This window comes from Chrysoperla carnea, chromosome 4 (genome assembly GCF_905475395.1).
Source record: "Chrysoperla carnea chromosome 4, inChrCarn1.1, whole genome shotgun sequence".
In the NCBI taxonomy this organism is placed as follows: domain Eukaryota; kingdom Metazoa; phylum Arthropoda; class Insecta; order Neuroptera; family Chrysopidae; genus Chrysoperla; species Chrysoperla carnea.
The window spans coordinates 38,214,328-38,235,606 of NC_058340.1; the positions used below are offsets into that span (position 1 = coordinate 38,214,328).

Below are 21,279 nucleotides of genomic sequence, written 5' to 3' on the forward strand. Positions count from 1 at the left end.
GGTTGCGTACCACAAAACTAATATTTATAATTAATTACTCATTAAATTATTTGTATTTTCAAATAGTTTGTATCTTGTTTATTTTTCATTTTTTTGGAATTGTGTTTTTTTTTATAGCAAATCGACAAGTCCCACGAAATATTTTAAAAAATAGACAGAAAAAAACAGCTCAAAATGATCTTACAAAATTGAAGATGTGCCTAACCAAACATTCAAACCAGCAAAACAATCAAAGCAAATATGAGTAAAAAAGTAAGCGCTGCATTTATAATATACAAAGATACGATAGGAATCTAGTTCCAGCCGGGTGTCCCACGATACCTCTCGTTTTTTTTATTGTATTAAAAAGAAGAATATAATTTTGCACAAGTCACCTCAAGCTTTTACAAATAATCATGTATGAGTGACTCCTACAAAATTATTTTCTACTGTTTAGTACAATGAAAGCTTGTTCTATAAAAATTATTTTTTATTAAAATTTCACGATTTGTACGTATCAAACTCTATATGAGAGGTGAAAACCCAAGATGAGTGTACTATTACAATGATAAGAATAAGGAAATGTTAAACACGGATATGAGTGGTACACAGTGATTTTAATGAGAATAATTGTTTTAATTCTAGACACACCAATTATACCTACATAGAAACAACACAGCCAAGAGGGTTGGTGTATGATGTGAAAATGTTTTGTTAAAAGGTTTGCTTTTAGTAAGAGTATTTGTACACTGAGCGCTAAGCTAAATTACTCTGCAATATTAGACAATCTGAATCATTCTTCATAACAATATTCTTGAGTAGTAATGCAGCTGTATTGGCGAATCTCCAACTAATCAGGAAGTTAGTTTAAAATCAATTACAAAATTCCGGCAATACAAAGCGAGTTAATAAAATCATGTAAATAAATAAACAAAAACAACTGTACCCATTTTCACAATTTCCTGAAAACCTGTTTTAATTCCTGTCGTTGAAAACTGCCTATTAACATAGCTCCGCACAAAATTACTTTTAGTTGCACGTCGTTAGGAATACCTAAAATTTCTACAAACCAAGACTTTTTTATGTATCCAGTTTCATTTCAATCGGATTATAGAAAAAGCGATGGAATTTTCAAAAGTTCCATTATTGATACAAAATCAAAAGTTCATTTTTCTAAAATGAAAATGATTGACGATTCGCGATCAGTTTTACACTTAGGTTTCCACGTCCCAATTATGACCAGAATCCACAAATAATTTCTTAAGTAACAAAGCTTTCTGCTAAAAAAATTATTGTTTTTATTTACTGATAAATTATTTCCCTTCAATGAAGAAGTGGGCTGGAAATCTAAATGTCGTTTATCTTTCACTATCTGTGGAATATCTTCGAATGAGGTACCAATCTCAGAATGATATAAAGTAAATATTGCCCAGTTTCAAACACCCATACAATAAACTCATTTAATGGTAATGACAAAGACAATGATGATGCAAAATGCAACGAATTGTGAGTGAGTATGCTAAGGTATATACAGTGTGTCGCATTTGAGAGGAAGACACTCTCATATTTTCGTTTTTTATAGGAATATCGATTAAAAATTTTGTCATACAGGGTGATGGGTCACATTTTTATGATACTTGACCGAAATCTTTAAACTTTAGACTCAGCTTACTACAAATTGACAAATAGAACCGATTCATAATATTTAACCTGACGTTAGAGATGGTTAAAGATATCGAAAAAAGAAAGCAATAAGAAACAGTTGGTTATAATAGTTTTTTATACCCATATACCGTTTTTCATTCGCAATTTTAATTTTTTCATAATTTTGGTCCACACTCATAATAATTATCACAAGTTTATTGAAATAATTGAATACATAACACAATTAAATTACCAATTTGTCCAGCTTTTACATTCCATAACATACTAGTTTTAAAATTTGTAACTAGTTTGCTATGGAATGTAAAAACTGGACAAACCAATAATTTAATAGTGTTTATTGCTATTTTTGTCATGAAAAGCAACTTTATCTTGTAGTTTTATCTCTAACTACCTCTGACGCTATGCAAAATATACTAAGAATCGGCCCTATTTGTCAATTTGTAGTTAACTGAGTTTCAGTTCAAATTTCGTTTAAGTAACTTTAAAATGTGTGCCACCCCCCTGTATGACTGTGCAAGATATAAAATCGATATTCCTATAAATAACGAAAATATGAGAATGTCTTCATCTTAAATGCGACACACTGTATATTCCTACATTCATTTTATATCAACACAACCTCCACAAATTTTCTATATTTAAAAAGGAATAATAATGTCGTCTATTTTCAGTGTCGTTATTATATTTATGATGTACATTTTATGTTTTTTTTTATTTTAATGTACACATTTTTTATAAATATTATGTGAATACCTGTATATAGTCAGTGGCGGTCTTGGAGTTATACAAGTGCTGTCTCAGCATTATACGTCCTTATATTGAGGAACCGCATGAACAAAACGTCATAAAGAGATTATTCAACAGTTAAACAGTTATAAAAATGCTCTGCAGTTATTAAAAAATTTTCTGGGAATTTATGTGTTGCCAAAAGGTTCTTGTAATATTTCAAATGTATTTTTCTACTTCGAATATGAATTTTGATAAAGATAATATAAAATTCTACATTAAAGTTGTACAAGCTCCAAGGCAAGTTTTGACTTGTGATGGAAATTATTTGATTCTAAGTATGTTTCTTCATGAATGTAGACGAAAAATAAGAATAAAATTTTTCGATATCTGCTTTGGTTTTCGAAATATCGAAAGTTTCAATTTTCGATATTTTGAAAATTACTGCAGATATCGAAAATTTTTTTTTTTACTTTTCGTCTTATATTGTCAAATAATAACATAATTCACCATCAAAATTGAAAATATATATTTTTCATAAATTTGCGTCCCCACTTCCGTACTCATACGTTCTTAATTAGTCGGACACAAAGGGTTTTTCTGTTTTCGACAATTTATTAAGGTTTTAACTTTAATTATCTAAAATGGACCTGGCGTACATCCTAAAATAGATTAACACAAAATTTCTTCTGTATTTTCGAAAAAGCACACACCCAGAAAAGTTTTATACCCGAAATGTTAGTAAGTAATTGTACCTGAAGAGCAAAAATGTCAGGTTCGCTTTACATTTTTTGTATTATAATATTCTTTACGACTCGTTAACTCCTGTGTATTCATAATACACTCTTTAAATTTCAGCTTGAAACTACAAATATCACAAAGAATCGATAAAATTTCTCCAGCGTATCGAATATAAACTAAATCGTGAATCAATCTGTATAAACAAAATATTTATTATACATCCCACGCTTACCAATAAGATATCAATTTTTGAGAAATGGTTTCCGTTACAGTTGGATAATGTAGACATATGGTGGAAGAAGTGGGAAGATTTGAAGAGAAATACGGCAAAAAAATGATATTTTTCTTAATTTATTTTTATCTTTGTTAAGTATCTATTTCTAGAATCAAATAAAAAAAAATTACCTCAAAAGGAATTATTACATGCTATGGTGACCACTTGTATGTTTTACCTTAAAAAAACTATCATTTATAATATATTTTTCTCACATCTAAGCTATCGTTGGAAAGGTCTTTAATTTCCGATTCTAACCACATATTTAGTGGATTTTGTCCTCCCCCATTTTACCAGGGATTTTTTTTCTAGGCAATTTTTTTACCGTACATGGGCTACGATGATCTTTTCTTTCACAGATTATTTGGTAGTTCTTCTAAAATTTAATGAAATTTTGACAGATATAAGCCACTCGAATTATCAACCACGTTTCCAGAAAAAACACCCTTAAAAGACCTAGAAATACTAAAATAAATTTCTAACTTTAAAAAAATGTTTAAATTAGAAAGTTATTATTGAATTTTTAACTCTTTATAATAAAATTAACATAGGCAAGGCCAAGTGCCTCACATATTTTTAACATAAAAATAAATAAAAATATGCTAAACTTGCAAAAAAAAAAAACAGTAAAATATGCCATCGTGAACATGTATGATAATAATAATATGTATATTTTCCATATGTCCTATAAAAAAAATTATTATCTGTACACATTTTTACCCATCACACAAGTAAACAATAACATTTTTAATGGGTTTTGAAAGCACTCAACAAAATGAATTAATTTTCTGGTGATATAACATAAATAAATTATTTTTTTTTTAGAAAATAAACATTAATATAAACAACATTAAAAAATAAAATCAAATGAATTTGGTTTTTACATTTTCATAAATGCGGCATTTAATTACAATATTCGATAAAAAAAAGTTTATGTAAACAAACAACGAATAATGAATTTAATTGGTTCGCTTTTTTGAAAATTTTTGTTTAATGTTTTATATAAATATTTTAATATTGATTTAACTTCCATGCGTGTGATATTTCCGAAAATGTATTTAATCTATTGCTTATCTTGTAAAACAAGGCACGTGTCAATATTTCACAAATTTATAATTGAATGATTGTCTATAGAACTTTTCAACTATAATTATGTTGAATGTTACTTTAATATCTTGTTTTTGAAACGGGTCACGATAATATAACGATGTCACACTCACCGAATTTACATCAAAATTATAACGAATTGTAAGTTGAATAATTATAACAACCCTTAAAAGTTGCCTACATCTGTCTGGTTATTCGTTTGATAAAAATCATGACTCAAAATTTCAACTAATAACAAAATAAATAAATCAGATCCTGAAGAAAGCATAGAATATATAAAGTGGAAGTATGATACTCTGTGCTCAAACTAAAGTACACCCAGGAGTAAGATAAAAACAAAGGACTAAGCGTGCACGTTGAAATAACCTAGGTTCAATCATTAAAATCGCTGTTAACTTCATTGCAACCTAAATTATATCAATGCATTAATTATTGCACATAAAAATCTCACAAGGAACGATTTATGCAGAGTTTTCCATGGAAAAGAGGTAAATGGAACACTCATTGTATGTGAGTGAATACGAAATCCTCTTTCTCAAACAACGACATTACTTGGGATGGGCTAATCTAATCTAAGAGGCCTGTAGGCCTCTAGGTGTTTCAGAAGTTTGAATACCCGCAGAAAGGGAAGCGAAATTTTTGATGCCTAATGAGCAAATTTCCTATGACAGAGGGCGAATAATATAATCAATGAATTTAAAATGGAAGTAATCGATACAAATTTTAGAATACACCTATTGTTCTTCATACAATATATTTTCGATACGGAAACGCATTTAAATAAATTTTTATTTAAATTAAAATATTGAATGTAGGGATGGCGTTATTCGTACGCTTATATTTTAATTAAATGGATTGAATGTAAAATGGATTTTTTTTTATATTTCCCAAAATATATTTTCTGCGTAAAACAAAGTCATATTTCCACGTTTGCTTAATTAATTAATTTACACCATATTTTTTGATTTTTCAATGAAAAATTATTAATGCACATTTTTACTGAAATATCATTCGCTTACATAAATTTAGGCTTAAAAACAAATTTTATTTCCTACTGAAGTTTGATTTAAAAGATGAGGTTTGGAAAAAAGCTTATTATTGAACGGAAATCTGCAAAAATTTCTACTTAATTTCAATAAAAAAATCACTTTGAGTCTTCAGTCGTAGCCATGAGGCAAGCATACGCAGTGTAGTCTATAACAAACGTATTCGCACCGTGCGTGAGTTTTATTGGAGGCGTTTCCATGGTAACGATACACTACTTTAATTATAGTATTGTATGGATGCATATAATAATTGTATGGTTTACATTTATGACTTACATTGAAAATTTAATATTATTGTCTCACAAATTTAAATAAATAATTATGATAATTTACATTTGAAAAATAATATTTGTGCAATTTAATTTCTTATTTTCACAATTTTTAATGCATTTAGTTTAATTAATTAGTGTTTTTTCAATAAATTTAATTTGACATTTTCTATAACATTAACATGTAAAGAATTGTAAATTAATCATAACAGCCTCTTTATCGCCCAAAATTTTTCACTGGAAGCGCTGGCATCGATTTTATAATCCCTACCATGACTACTCACACAACGAATACGGTTTATTTATTACGTATCTCGTCTATAGTTTTAACATTAATTTACACGAAAGAATTATAAAAACAATGAACCTCTCCGTAATAAATTTTAAAACTTTCAAACATTATTAAATTGAATAAGTTTCTGAAAAAAACTACGATCCTAATAGTTTTTATCATTAAATATATTTTAAAAGAAGTACGGAGAATAAATATTACACGTATTATATTTGATAATGATTTTTAATACCTTCTCTTGCATGCTTCGCCACGCGTAAAATAAATAAGTAAAATAAAAAAAAATGCAGGGAGTTTATAAATAATATTATCATCTAATCCATTTTTTATCGTTATTAACTAACTAATTAGATATCATTAATATTGTTTACATATAACATTAAATATTGTTCATTAAAAAAAAAACAAACAAAATTAATACCCTAAACAGACACATAATAATATCTCTCATGACGTTCAAAGTACAAAAAGATATCAGAGGAACAAAATAATATTTAAAAAAAATAACAACATAGGACCACGGTAAGTATATTATTATTAATATCAATAGAATGAATATACACGATGCTCCAAGAATAAGAAGAAGATCAAACTCAAATATAGTTGTAAGTTCAATATTTATTGACACTGAAATTCTTAAGCTTTTGTACGAAAATGTGTTACGTACAATCTTAGATACAAATCTGGGGTCACATATGTTGCAAAACATAATACAATACATAACGAATCAATTGAATATATCACCTCGAAATGAAAGAAATCCTTTTATTTCCCGCACCTCATACCTATTTAGCTTATATAAATCAATTATGTGTTGTTGGAAGTTTGCTACTTAGGTGACCACGACTCTAGTTATAAGCCAGGTGACTTTTCGCTCGACATATTATAAAAGCAGCAGGAAATATAATTTTAAATGGTTTGGTGACAAGCATATGTAATCGATAATCGAGTTATCCTGATAAACGTCTATAATCGATAAGCGAAAATTTATAAATAAGCAACATTGAATTACATGAGCTGAAAGTAAGAAATGAAGATTCCATATAAAGATTATAAGAAAAATCAAAAAATTTCGAAACTTGTAACAAAAGTCAATTACAATTCCGGATTTTGAAAAGAGAATGATAAATAAGGCTTTATTTTGCACTAAAAATTAAATTAAATTATAATACAACCTTAGTCTTTAATACTATTTTCAAGAAATTAAAATATGAATGAAATCTGAACTAGGTTCTAGATTTTAAAGATACCCTTATTTAGTTCTTTGTCAAAAGAAACCCCAATTTCAACACTTTTCAAACAAGCTCAATTTAGAAGGAATTACATACTTGGAAATCTGCATCTTTTTGACTGAAATAGTTGGAAGTTTATTTACTAGCCAATTTTTAGTGCTTAAAGACTTCCTTGTTTATAATCACTAAGATGAACACTCGAAGTACAAGAAATAGCTCTATTTATGCAGATACATTTTTTTAACATAAAATTTGACATCTAAGCCACTGTTTGTTTATAGTTATAAAACATATTCTATAGACATCAAGACACACTTCGCTATTTGAGTACGGCTGAGACAAGATACTAACAAGTTAAAGTTTTCCCACAGGTCGGAAAAATCGTGTGACACGAATTTCTTGAAACACCTTGCCCATATAGAATAAACAGACGTCAAGGGATTTATGTTATATAATAAAACTTACCTTTATGGCTCATTTTTATCAGCAACCACCAGCAATGATTCAACTGGTGCCTCTTCAGAGATGAGATGTAATCGTACAGCTTCATTTTGTGCTTGATAGCTAGCTGTTGTTACAATAGATGTAGGCACCATAATATTTTCAACTTCAACACTATCAGCTTTATGTGGATGATTACGTGTGTTTATTAAATCAGAGTCCGATGAATTTACAGGATGTGATACACCACGCACGGATGCAGCACGATGCACACCAGATGCTAACAATGTCTCTTGTAATGTTTCATTATTACCATTACACGTTCTTTCTGAACGCCAATTACCTAACCGATTACTTTGTGGTATATTACGTCCACCATTTGTACGATCAACACATGGCAATACTTGTTTGAATTCTTTACGGAAATTTTCATTTAACCATGCATACAAAAATGGATTGTAACAAGTAGATGACATCGCCAAACAATGAACCAAAAAGAAACATAAATGATAATATTTCCAAAATCCAATACATACATAAAAATCATTGACAATATTGATTAAATTAATTGGAGACCATGAAATTCCAAAGATAGCAACCATTGCGATTAACATACGATTTGTACGTTTCTTACGTTCCCGATCAGCTTCCTCTTTTTTGGAATTTTTCGAACCTGGTTTTGCTTTTGCACGATCGTTTAATCGTAATGATACACATATATAGCATATGGCAATTACAATAAATGGAATCCAAAATTGTACAATGGCGGTAGATGTACCAAATACTTTTCGAAAACGTTCTGATGGCCAGATTTCTTCACAATAGAAAATATTATCTTTACCTTTATAGTTCATATACAATCCATATGGTATTGTAGCAACGAAAGATATTATCCAAATTCCCACAATAATTGCGATACATGTTGACAACTTCATGCGAGGATGAAATGGATAAATTATTACAAAAAATCGATCAATTGCAATCGATGTTAACGTTAATGTTGATATATAAACACTTGTCCCTTGTGCATACGGAACTAGATGACAAATAATTCGTCCAAACACCCATTTTCCTAAAAATGTATATAACGGCGTAAATGGTACTGCCAAAGCACATAGCAATATATCGGACAAAGCTAAATTTGCGATAAACAAATTCGTAACAGTTTGCATTGATTTACTTCGAAGAACAACAAAAACCACTAAAATGTTCCCGAATAATCCCAGAACAAATATCGTTGTATATAAGATAAAAAACACCACTTGTATTCCAATATCGTCGAGTATATCAAATTGAGTAGAATTGCCACAGTTGTAATCATCCATTGGCCACATGGTTGTATTTAAGATTGAGTCTATTAAATACAAAGTTGTACCGTTTATTTGATCCATTTTTTTCGCAGTTTTTTTATCGTTCACAATTTTAAAAGTTTATTATAAATTAGCACCAAACATTTTTTTAAAGTAGTTCTTTAGAAATATTTACTACACATAAATTTAATAATAGTATTTCTTTTTCTAGAAACAAGCACCGTACAAAAATTGTTATTAAAAAAATTCACCTTCCGTTTTTCTATGTACACTCCATATTTTAATATTTAAGAAATATATGTCTATAAGTTTTAAGTATTAACACTTGATCCTAATTAGTAATAAACACAGAATTTAACACTAGGTAATAATCTAACACATTTTATCTAAATTATTTTTCTACAAAAGATCATTGAAGCGTGACGCATTTTATTATTATAGAAATAATGTTGGTTGAAAGGTAGCGTCTAGCTGGTTTATGGTTTCGATGAAGCGTTGGTGTTCTATGAAGATGCTGTTGATGTAGTTATTATTTTTTTTATCTGAAACAATCATTGAATTATGTGTTATTATTAGTAATCAATCATTATTAGTAGCGAATATCAATTATAACCAAAGACAATTTTATAGAAATTACATAAATTGTAACTATACAATAGAATAACTTTTACGTTAAGAGAGTCTATATTTAATCGAAGATTTGAATAACATAAAAGTACATTTTTTTAAATAATTTGCACTATATGCGAAAATTCAATTTTCGTACGAAATCTTTCAATATTGCGTCATCTTTGTAAGTACAGCAATCAGTAAGTTTTAGCAACTGCCAGTAATTGTAGAATAATTGTTTTGTTTTTCTTATACGAAAACACGGTGTCGGATAATCGTTTGCGGATATCCTGAAAATTTCAATTTTTTAAATTTCGAGCATGTCGTTTTGTTGAATAACATGTAAAAAAATTGCGTTTATAATTCGTTTACCTTCCTCTAGAAAAACAACAGAAAACGTGTATTCATCAACTTTAATATTGAGGCGCTTTTATCATTATATAATAATGGAACTAAATTAGAATAGAAACTAGAGTACTTCAAAATAACAATGAATACAAATTAAATTTTGATTCAATATTAATATTCTGAGAAATAATTTTCAATTTTATATTACATTAGGTATTTAAAAATTACTTGGTTTCTGGTAATTTTGCAAGTTTATTTTCCTATTATTGAACAAACTTTACTGCAGTTTTTCTAGTTACTAGATAAATAAAGTTTTCCTATCCATTCTTTATTTCATACACAATTCATATTCATACGCAATTTCATATTAGAATTTTTTCATTTCTTTATATTATTAGTTTTTTTAAATTTCATTATGTAGTTTATCCAACTCCTGGAAGAAATCGAAAAAGATTAGTTTAAATTACCTTGTTTCTAGTAATTTTGCATGTTTATTTTTCTATGCTTTCATAAATTTTACAGTGGTTATAAAAGTTGTCTAAATAAATTAAGTTTTCCTGTTTCAATACCAAGAAAAATTGCTGTAATACATTATTTTATGGAGGTATTTTTTTCATATTATATTGTTAAACAACATTTCTTCTGTATTTTATATTATCTTAGGAAATTCTCTGCATGTCTAGATATTTCATTATCGTATCGGTCGACAGTAAAAATTACATTATATATATTTTTTTATAATTAAAAAAAAAAGTTAACATTTAACAGTGTTAAAAACTCGTAATTAAAAACATTTTTGCAACACAGTTCAAACATTGTATAAAAAAAAAAAAAAGATAAAAATTGAATTAAACTTTTTTTTATATACAGATTTAACAGCCACTTTTCATACATTATGTATATCGTAGAATTAGGGGTAAAAATAAAGCAATAAATTTAGAAAAAAAACAATTAACATGGCACAATGACGCTTTATGCTCTTCCGGCACCCACAAAAAATTCATCGAGGTACATACAAGAGTATAAAATATCATCGCGCACACGATCTACGTTGTCTTAGCAAATTTTCTGAAACGGACAAAGGTATTTATAAACGGTTAGCCTTTTAAAATGGCATAACTTTAAATTTTAATTAAACAACTTGCGTAGGTATTATATTATAAGATTTTGTTTATTTGAAAGAGTATTGGCCACTTGTTAAATGCATAATATCAGCCAAATGCAAAAATGCAGTCGTGCTTAGCATAATACTAGTTACATGTAATGTTGTACAACGCATATTAATTTATTTTTAGTCAAAATGACTGTTTAGTTTGAGCAAGTTCCCGTATATCATATAATTTTGATTGGCAGATATCGTCAATATCGGCCGATTTTTTATTGTTTGGCCAGAAATTTGAAATCAACAGGTTCATAAAATTAACAACATTATCGAGACCTACGATTTCAATGAGCCTCCTTAAAATTAAGCACAAACACTGTCATCGATGATCAAACCGAATATACATGGTCGAGTAATCGACCTAAATCGACATTCGAAGTTGTGAGTTACATTTGGCTGGTAATATACAATCCGTTTTGTTAAATCCTTTCGCATAGTAAAGTTAATGAGTTTGAGCGAGCATTATGTACATATTTCAACAATATAAATAACAACGATACTATTACATGTTTGTTATTATTAAGGTAGTACGAGCGCCAAGGCAAGTTTATACTTTTGGTTGAAATTATTGGTACCTTATTTTCAGTGATGAATTTTGTAATATCTTCATGAATGTAGACGAAAAACGACGAGGTCATACATCCGTAATTAGTCGGGCACAACGGTTTTATTTGTTTTCAATAATTTCTTAAGGATCTAAATTTAATAAAAAAAATTTTTTTCAAATTTCTATGAAATCTATTAAAACATATCATCCATCTACCGTTTTACTGTTAAATATTCTTTCTTTTGAAAACATTTATTTATTTAAATAATCGACAAAATCGTTTTGCTGCAAATCGCGATAACTCCATTATTGTAATCTTTGACCCTGAGTAAATTTTTTCGAGGTATCGGGTCGATGTGGACTTTTAAGATTTAATTTATGATTGTGTTTTGAACAATCCTACCTACTTTGAGCTGGGTGCTAATTTTTGTCATGGTAATTGCAACGGCACAGGCCTCATTTGATTGAAGTCAATAGTGTGTGTCGAATATAACTACTCTATGTATACTTATAATTGAAGAAGATGCATCCAGCATATAGCAAATTGCTATAAATTTTTCCCGAAATTTCATTAGTAGTACAACCTCAACAGCTGTATTTTTTTAAATAAAATTCGTTTAAAAAAATGAATAATAGATGTATAACAACTGTAACTACATTCATTTCATTGTTTACAAAATAAAAATTGTACGATACAAAAAAAAATCATTTAGGAAAGTTGATACGTATCTATGAGCATTCGAATTTACCACACAACGATGTTTTTCCGTACAAAATCAAATAATTAAATACAGGGCCGGATTTAAATTTATGCCGCCCTGGGGCACTGATGAAAATGCCGCCCTATGACTGAAATTTTATTTTAATAGTTTTGATATCTTATTTAAAAAAAATTAGGATAACTAATTAATTGCAGAAAATTTATTATGTATTACATATTATTTATTACTGTTCTTTTAAATTTAAATTAATTAGTGTTATTGGATAATTCTCCAATTTTAGGAAAATTCATTGATCAATTAAAGTTTCTGTTATCAAAAAGACATAGATAATTTGAAAATATTTTTAATTCTTCAAAAAAACTATATTTCTGGAATTTATCAATTCCAGAAAATAAAAATATCAAATTTTATTTTTGCAAACCTTTATGGAAATAAATTAATTAAACTATTTTAATAGTTTTCACTTAAATTTCCTATATTATAATATACAAAATTTTGATTTGATACATAATGCATAAATTATATTTCTTGAAAAATAAAATGTTTATTTAAAAGAAGTTAATTATATATTGTATTGAAAATATTTTCTCACTTTCCAAATTTTGCAGCTCTAGAAAATTTGCCGCCCTGGGCACTAGCCCCGACTGCCTCTAGTGTAAATCCACCACTGATTAAATAAGAGGACTGTTAATGGTGGTGAAATAAAACTTTGTATATCCAAATTTGATACTTTATATGTTATATTTACCCCAGCAAATTAAAACTTGAATTGTATAAGATAATTCACCCTTAAAATTATTTACAAATAATATAAATCCTAAATAAATAAAAAGTAATTATTACGAAAATTATTAAGAACTAAATAAATACTATGGTAAAATGTTGTACCATGGGAATAACCTAATAAATGAGCCTTCAATTTCTTGTAACATTTTCTATAAAAACAAAGCTTAGTTAAAAAATGGTAAGCAACCGAGAGAATGGTTGTCCATGTACTTTTGTTTTCAAATAGAAATCAAAATGTTTTATTAATATTCGCTTTTAAACCAGAGCACCTTATTTAGGCGAAACATTTTACAAAATCAAGAAGGACATTTGATTCAATTTATTAAAATCGGACTTTTGCATAGTCAAAAGATTCGTTCATTAATATTATCTGTAATAAACGATAATTTGAAACCCAACAGAGATTTATATTTATAAATAAACCGGAATCATTATCTATATTTATCCATTATCGATGATAGAAAATACTCTTCAGAAAATTGTATAAATAGAAATATACAAGCTAAATAAAGACGATTATAAACTTGTCAGGCAAGTTACTTTAGGAGCCCTTACACAGCTATGGTGTTATTTGGACATAATAATATTAAGATACAAATTTTTTTTTACCCGGCTTCACGACGCAAACGAGAGTAATGTGTTTATCAGCTTATGTATGTTTGTTTCTTTGTAGCGCGAGCGGTCTACAGACGAAACGCGTGGGCCGATTTTAATGATATTTTCACAGCTTTCACATGCTTTCAAGTATCACTGTATCGTTAAATAGGTATTGGAAAATCCTAACTTAAAAGTGTAAAATTAAAAAAATTAAATCCACCTGCGATTGAAAACAAACAACGGGTCCCGTAGTATACAGTAACGACTTTAACAGTCGGGATCCATTATTGGAAAAATTTAAAAATTTGAGCTAGTCTAGATTTTTACTTCCCGATTGTAAAAGTCGCTATGTAAACTTCTGCGTTGAGACTCCAGCTGTCTTTACACACACATATTATAAAACCAACATATGCTTTCATTGTTTGATAGTTATCTTGTATCCTTTACCGGGGGAAACTTGGAAAAAATACCATAAATAAGTATCCACTTACTCTGCAGGAACTATCCGAGTTACGCTGCTGGAACTTAAAACGAGTATTTTTTGAAACTATATTTTTCGAGGTGGTTGACATGATATCTCAAGTTCTACTCGACCTTATTTTTTTGAATTTGGTGGGAATCTTTGTGTTAAATCTCTCTATCAGTCTGAGCCTTGGATTCTACAAAATTTCAATTTTAATTATTTAAAAAAAAAAACTTCTAGACCAGAATAACATCTTAAAATAGGTAGAATCTAAAAGATAATAGAATCTAAAGTTCATTTCTTAATAAGTTCCCCTTCGAATTATTTGAATAATAGAGGATATTTCGAATCAGCCGTATATTTTGCAAATTTCACCAAATATACTCATATTCAGTTAAGAAAGCACGGTCAGATAACGTGACCAAATGAATTAAATACATATGGCGGTCCTGCCTGGGTGAGTCTGTCACATATTTATTATGTCCACATTTAAACGAACCCAAATCACTGTCGTTATTACACTTCATTAAAATTATTAAAAGAAAATAATTTAAAAAATAAATTATGAGAAAAAGTATGTTTGTTGTTTCATTTCCAAAAATTTATTCAGTTGACAAAGCAAATTAATAATTAATTTAAAATCATCAATTCGTCCAATTTATAAATAATTATGATTCTAAAAGTAATAATGAATAAATCAATTGTGTTCAATATTAATAAATTTCGTTAACAATTACCTAGTTAATTACTATTCATTCAATTAAGACATTTTTATTAATTTTAAAATATTTTATTTAATAATTATGCTATAGTTAGCCCTTGTTGATTAATGATATTTTCTTGATATTAGAGATTTTTTTGAACAAAGAACTTAATTTTTTTAGCCAAATAAAAATTTAAGAGGAAGAAAAAAATGTTCTAGAAGTAAGAAGAGATTTACTCCTTTGTATCCTAGTGTCACCAGTTAACATTTTTTAATCACTTTTTAAAAGACAAGATTTTATCGTACTTAAAAGTAGAAAATGAATACTTCTATGAGCCACTTATACGTGACTATTTGTAAAAACTGAGGGTCCCACTTTTTGAAGTGGAGACGCGAACGCCTGAGGGTTAAAATAATTTGTTTTTACTGTTTAGAGACTTATAAACTTCATCAGGCCATGGCTTGTTTTAATTCTTTACTAGGCATATAAAGGACTAAAAAAGCACACCTGAAAGATTGTACATTATTTCCGCCGTATATTTTACAACACAGGCCGTGAGTGTTTTTTTTATATTTTCATAAAGAAAAATATTTAATGACCAATTAAGTATATAACATATATTTATTATATAACTATAACATATCATGTAAACTGTTTTTAATTAAACATTCATTTTTCACACTCAGTTTTTTTTATTTTATAGAATTAATTAAATATTTCTTATTTAAATGTGGAAATATCGCACATGTACGGAAGCCTGAATGTCTCACTGTCAGTTTAACAGAAAGTGGTGCTACACTAGCTTAGTTTTTAAATGTGTACTACCCACAAATATAAAACAAATCTTTAAAAAGCCACTAGTTCACTTTCAATAAGTGCACTTGTGATTTGTGGCCTTATGGAAACGAACCTTTTTGAAGATGTCGGTATTTTGTCATGTGCAGATTTCTAATTTAAACGTCATAATAAACACTTAATAACACTTTTAAAGGTTAAAAGTTAGAAATGTGCAGATGCAAAAGAAAAACATCAACAATTAAAGCATTTTATTTTTTAAATCATACTAAAGAAAATTTGGAGCTAACTACATAAGGAAAATTCATCATATAACTATTAAATCCGGACAAATAATTATTAATAATTCCAGACAGTTTCGGTAGTGTCTAATCAAAGGTTTGTTTCCATAAAGTTCGTTCTTCAAAAAGATTCGTTTCCATAATACCACAAATCACAAGTGCACTTGTTGAAAGTGAACTAGTGGCTTTTTAAAAGTTGGTTTTATACTTGTGGGTAGTACACATTTAAAAAATAAGCTAGAGGAGCGCCACTTTCTCATAAATTGATTGTGAACCATTCAGGCTTCCGTACACATGTTTTAATAAATATATCTAACGAACTAGTTTTTTTAATTATTTATTATAACAGCTTAAGTTTTATGAAACTTCATTTTATGTAGGTAGGTAGTATTCGTTGCGTGCAAAGCTTAGCTGGGGCCATGGAGGTAAGAATTTTACGGATTTTACGCTAAATAATTATTCCATTAATAAAAAAAATATAGACAAAATTTGATTGAAATAAAAAAAATTAAACAATTGTCGACATTTTCCCACATGTAATGATTACAATTAAATTTGAAAACATTGGAAAAACTCTTACAAAGTCAATTTAAATAATATGCTTATAATTAACACTAAAATTTAATAAAGTATTATAAGAATATAAAAAAATAGTGTGAAGACATAATTATTTATGCGTTTTGGCGCTTATTTTCGTTTCTGCAGTATGCGAATAATATTTAAAAATAGAAAATGGACATGGTAGAAGAAAAAGAGCTGAAAATTTATTATTTTCATAATATTGCAATTTTTAATTAATTATTTATCTGCGAGTGTTTATTATACTCTTTATGAGTAGAAAAGTTGACTAGACTAGTACAGTTAAGTTGCTAACGGTTTAGTGTCTTAAACTTAGTTTCGTCTTGAGAAGCAAAAGAAATCAAAAACTCCTGTTTTTCATCCTCCTACTTGGGTCAAAGGCTTCGTACACTCATGTCAAATTAAGTTGAATTAAATTGAATAAAAATTAATTAATTAAATGGGAGGTTAATACATTACTTAAAGACGTGTACCCATGAGACTATAGTTAATAAACAAAAAGATTATGATAATTTACAAGTTTAAATGATTTTATATGATTAAAGAAAAAAAAAACTAAAAATAAGTTTAAAAAGTGACAAAAAGGACGGTTTAGTATGGGACTATATGGAAAATATCAATCGATATTTCTCAAAAATAATATTGATAATCGTTAATAATTATTTAAATCTTTACCTTTCAAAAATTTTTCCAATTTTCTACCAAATAAAAATTATTTAAAATTTACATTCAGTTTCCTTATGAACGCACAACGCAAAACAAGTTGGTGAATGAAAGTCTTAAACGTTTTGAAATAAAGTATTTTTACGTGTTCCACTTTTGTAAAATACCGAGATTGCCAGTGTATAAAAAAAGGTCTACTAAATACGACAATTTTAAAATGTCATAAAGATAAAAGTTTGATTATAAAACTTACCATAAAATCAATTTAAGATATAAAAATAAATTTTATATTTGTAATGTTGGTATCGTTTCAACATTGTTATGATGGCTAACTGGTAATCCAGTCATACATATTGATTCTTCTTTAAATAAATTGCTACCACGATTCGCCGCATGCAGCTGCTGTTGATGATGTGATGAGCTGTTGGTGATGTGATTGTTGATGGGTGCAGCAAGTGGCTCCCTTGGTTCTAAATGTTTAATAGGACTATGATCACCACCATTTATAACGGAATGTAATAAGGTATCTTGTATTGTTTCCGTACCATTAATTGTTGTACGTTCCGTTAAACGTCGTCCCAAACTACGATGATGATGCCGCCCAAAAAAAACAAAACATGGTAACACTTGTTTAAATTCTTTACGAAAATTCTCATTCAGCCATGCATATAAAAATGGATTATAACATGTCGATGACATCGCCAAACAATGACCCATAAAAAAGTACACATGTAAATTTGTCCAACATGTGCTTGGCTCGTAAAAATCATTTGCCACATTTATTAAATTTAATGGTAACCATGATATCACAAAAATGCTAACCATTGCAATTAACATACGATTTGTACGCTTTTTACGTTCACGATCAACTTCTTCACGTCGAGCATTTGTACCACGTCGCATTTTAGCACGATCATTTAAACGTATCGATACACAGATATAACAATACGCAATAATAAAAAATGGTAAAATAAATTGCATAAATGATGTAAATGATCCAAAAATTCGTTGTGTTTGTCGACCATTCGGCCAATTCTCTTCGCATACATAACTCTTTGACCATGGTTTCATTTCCATATAAATACCATACGGTAAAGTTAATAGCATTGAGAGTACCCAAATACCAATTATAATTCCAATACATGTTGAAAGTCTCATTCGAGGACGCAATGGGTAAATTATCACAAAATATCGATCTATTGCAATAGAAGTTAATGTTAAAGTTGATATATAAATACTTGTTCCTTGTGCATACGGTACCAGATGACATATGATACGTCCAAATATCCATCGACCCATAAACGAGTAAAGTGGTGTAAATGGAACAGCTAGCACACATAATAAGATATCGGATAATGCTAGATTCATGATAAATATGTTTGTAACAGTTTGCATTGCTTTATTTCGATACACAACATGACAAACTAATGCATTACCGATAATTCCAAGTGTAAATATTGTAAAATATAAAAAATAAAAGCCACCTTTCACAACACTATTTTGTATTACACTTGAGTTTGTATTATTCGAACATTCTGATGTTAAATTAAACGTTGATGTCTCCATTTTGTATTTATTTTTTTACTTGTCTTTTAGTTTAAATTGTTTTTTATTCACTTTTTTTCTTATTGTTTTTGCTCGATTCGATTTTATAATTTTAAATAAAGTTCGTAAAGTACTTAAAAATCATAATTAATACGAATTAGGTGAAAAATTTACAGAATAATAAAATTTAGTAAAAATAATAATTTTTCGTGATCCCATAGCCAAGGCTGTGGCTGCAAAAACCGTACTTGTGGCTAAGGTATCAAGAAAATTTTCGTCAATCCACAGGCAGAATGCTGGATTTCCCAGGCGTGTGTAATATAAATCCTCGGAACAAATGCCACATTCGCCGAAAAGACAACTTTCCGACCTTAGGTCGAATTAATTACTTTTAAAATTAGTTTTAATGGTTACATGACTACTAATCCTTAGGAAATGTACAACCATAGAAAAAAAATCGTTGAAAACAAAATCGATACAAAATACAAAAATGCTTATGATTTGACAAAAATTTCATTTACATTTCTTTCTGCTCTTAGGGAAAATAAAAAAAGAATCCTATGATTCGCCAACCCAACCCTGTTTTTCAGGGATCTGTTTTCAACTAATTCTCTTCCAAAGCGTTCTTTTCCAAGAAAATACAAAAATAGATGTTTCGAAAGCGTTCTTTTCCAAGAATATACAAAAGTAGATGTTTCGAAAAATCTGTAGTCCACAACGTTTTATTATTATTTTACACTTTAGAAGTTGTTTAATGAGGACGAAAAATTAACTTCGTGGTGAAATTTATTGGAAATTTGAAAACAAAATTGTCTCACGATTAATAATAAGTTTTCACAATGGCCGTTTTTGAATTGACCCTGTTGAAATATTGTTGGTCATAAATTAAAATGAGACACTTGGGTGTAGTTAGTGGTGAATATTTTATTGGCTTTCAAAATTTACGGGAAAAGAAACAGCAAACAAACAAACAAAAACTTTAAAAGGCATTGAATGGATAAATCGATTATGAGCACGATTTTTTTGCACAAGGCACAAACTTTTACCTAATTTTTATAATTTTTAAGACACTTGATGAATATAAGTCTTGTTATTTTGACTTGAAAAAAAAAATAAAATCACATTTTCTTTAACTTATGGTCAACTATATAGAATTATGGATACGCCAAGATAAGTTGTTTTAATATATTTTGAATTTGAATTCTGTTCAGACGATATTTAGAGAAACTTTAATTAAACAACTATAACCAGTGATGACAGTGAAGCAATATTGTACACTGCTTTAAAGATTTAAAATCACAATTCAAAATTATTATTAAAATATTTAATTTAGCTATGAGTTTTTATAAATATGTTCATCATCACAAACTTTTATAAATATGTATGACACTTTTTATGATGCAAATATATTCATAAATAATCGTCAAAACTTCATCAATCATTCAAAACTCATTAAAATAAACATTAAATAAACACAAAAGATTAAACGAATTCTTAATTGTTTCAAAAAAAAATATATAATTTTTAATTAAGTTTATTCTTAAAAACTTTTGTAAAATATTTAAGCACAAACAAAACTAAAAAAATTTTGAACAACTGATGAATATTTGGAATAAATATAATATTTCTTGAAGAAAACTTGAAAACATACTAAAATTATAGAAACTTTTCTTTAATATGAACTTCCCAAAAATCAGAGAACAATTGTGTAAACATAAATATTAAAATTATTTCTTTGACATACGTTTAAAATTACATGAAAGGAACTTTGCTTTATTTTTATAAGAAATAATTGAAATATTTTCAGCATAATAAAGTAAAAATGATTATAATTATTAAACCAGTAATTTTAGGTCTTTTATTTAAAATCTAGTGGCTAAAAGTTCACTTCCTCAAAAAATAAATAAGCAATTGTAAAAATCATTATAAAAAAGCACAATAGTCATTATTAGCCGAGTTTGCCTCACTCAGACAGTTACTACAACACATTCCAATCAAGCCTAGACTATTTCCAAAAATCAACAATATATTAAATCAGTTTAGAGGAAGTTTTCAGCAGGTCATAGGTAAAACCAATAAGTCACGGTTTCAGAATCACATTAAGAAAGAGATGTGCAAATAGTTGGTTTGTCGATAATCATTATAATTTTTAAAAGTATCTATTGGTGCCCTTGAATTCGATTTCGATGATAATATACGCACATATTTTTCATCGCACATATTTTTGATAAAAATTGGATGAAGATTTTCATTAAAATATAGTATTTATTATATGGGACAGCTTTTTAATTTTAATCTCCGCTTTGCGGCCAACACCTCTTGCATGAAGCGTTTCTGAATCTAGCTTCGTTCAACATTATATGCCATGACAAGTTCAACCATCCACGTTTTATTCA

The 21,279-nt window shown here is 28.2% G+C and overlaps 2 protein-coding genes across 2 annotated transcripts; both read right to left on the reverse strand.

Moving 5' to 3' along the window:
- Nucleotides 1-7,798: 7,798 nt before the first annotated feature.
- Nucleotides 7,799-9,163, reverse strand: LOC123298709 (prolactin-releasing peptide receptor-like). Its single transcript, XM_044880802.1, has one exon. It carries the CDS (start codon nucleotides 9,161-9,163, stop codon nucleotides 7,799-7,801), a length of 1,365 nt encoding a protein of 454 aa, XP_044736737.1.
- Nucleotides 9,164-17,623: 8,460 nt separating this feature from the next.
- Nucleotides 17,624-18,904, reverse strand: LOC123298711 (prolactin-releasing peptide receptor-like). Its single transcript, XM_044880803.1, has one exon. The coding sequence runs from the start codon at nucleotides 18,902-18,904 to the stop codon at nucleotides 17,624-17,626; it is 1,281 nt and encodes a 426-aa protein (XP_044736738.1).
- Nucleotides 18,905-21,279: the final 2,375 nt, after the last annotated feature.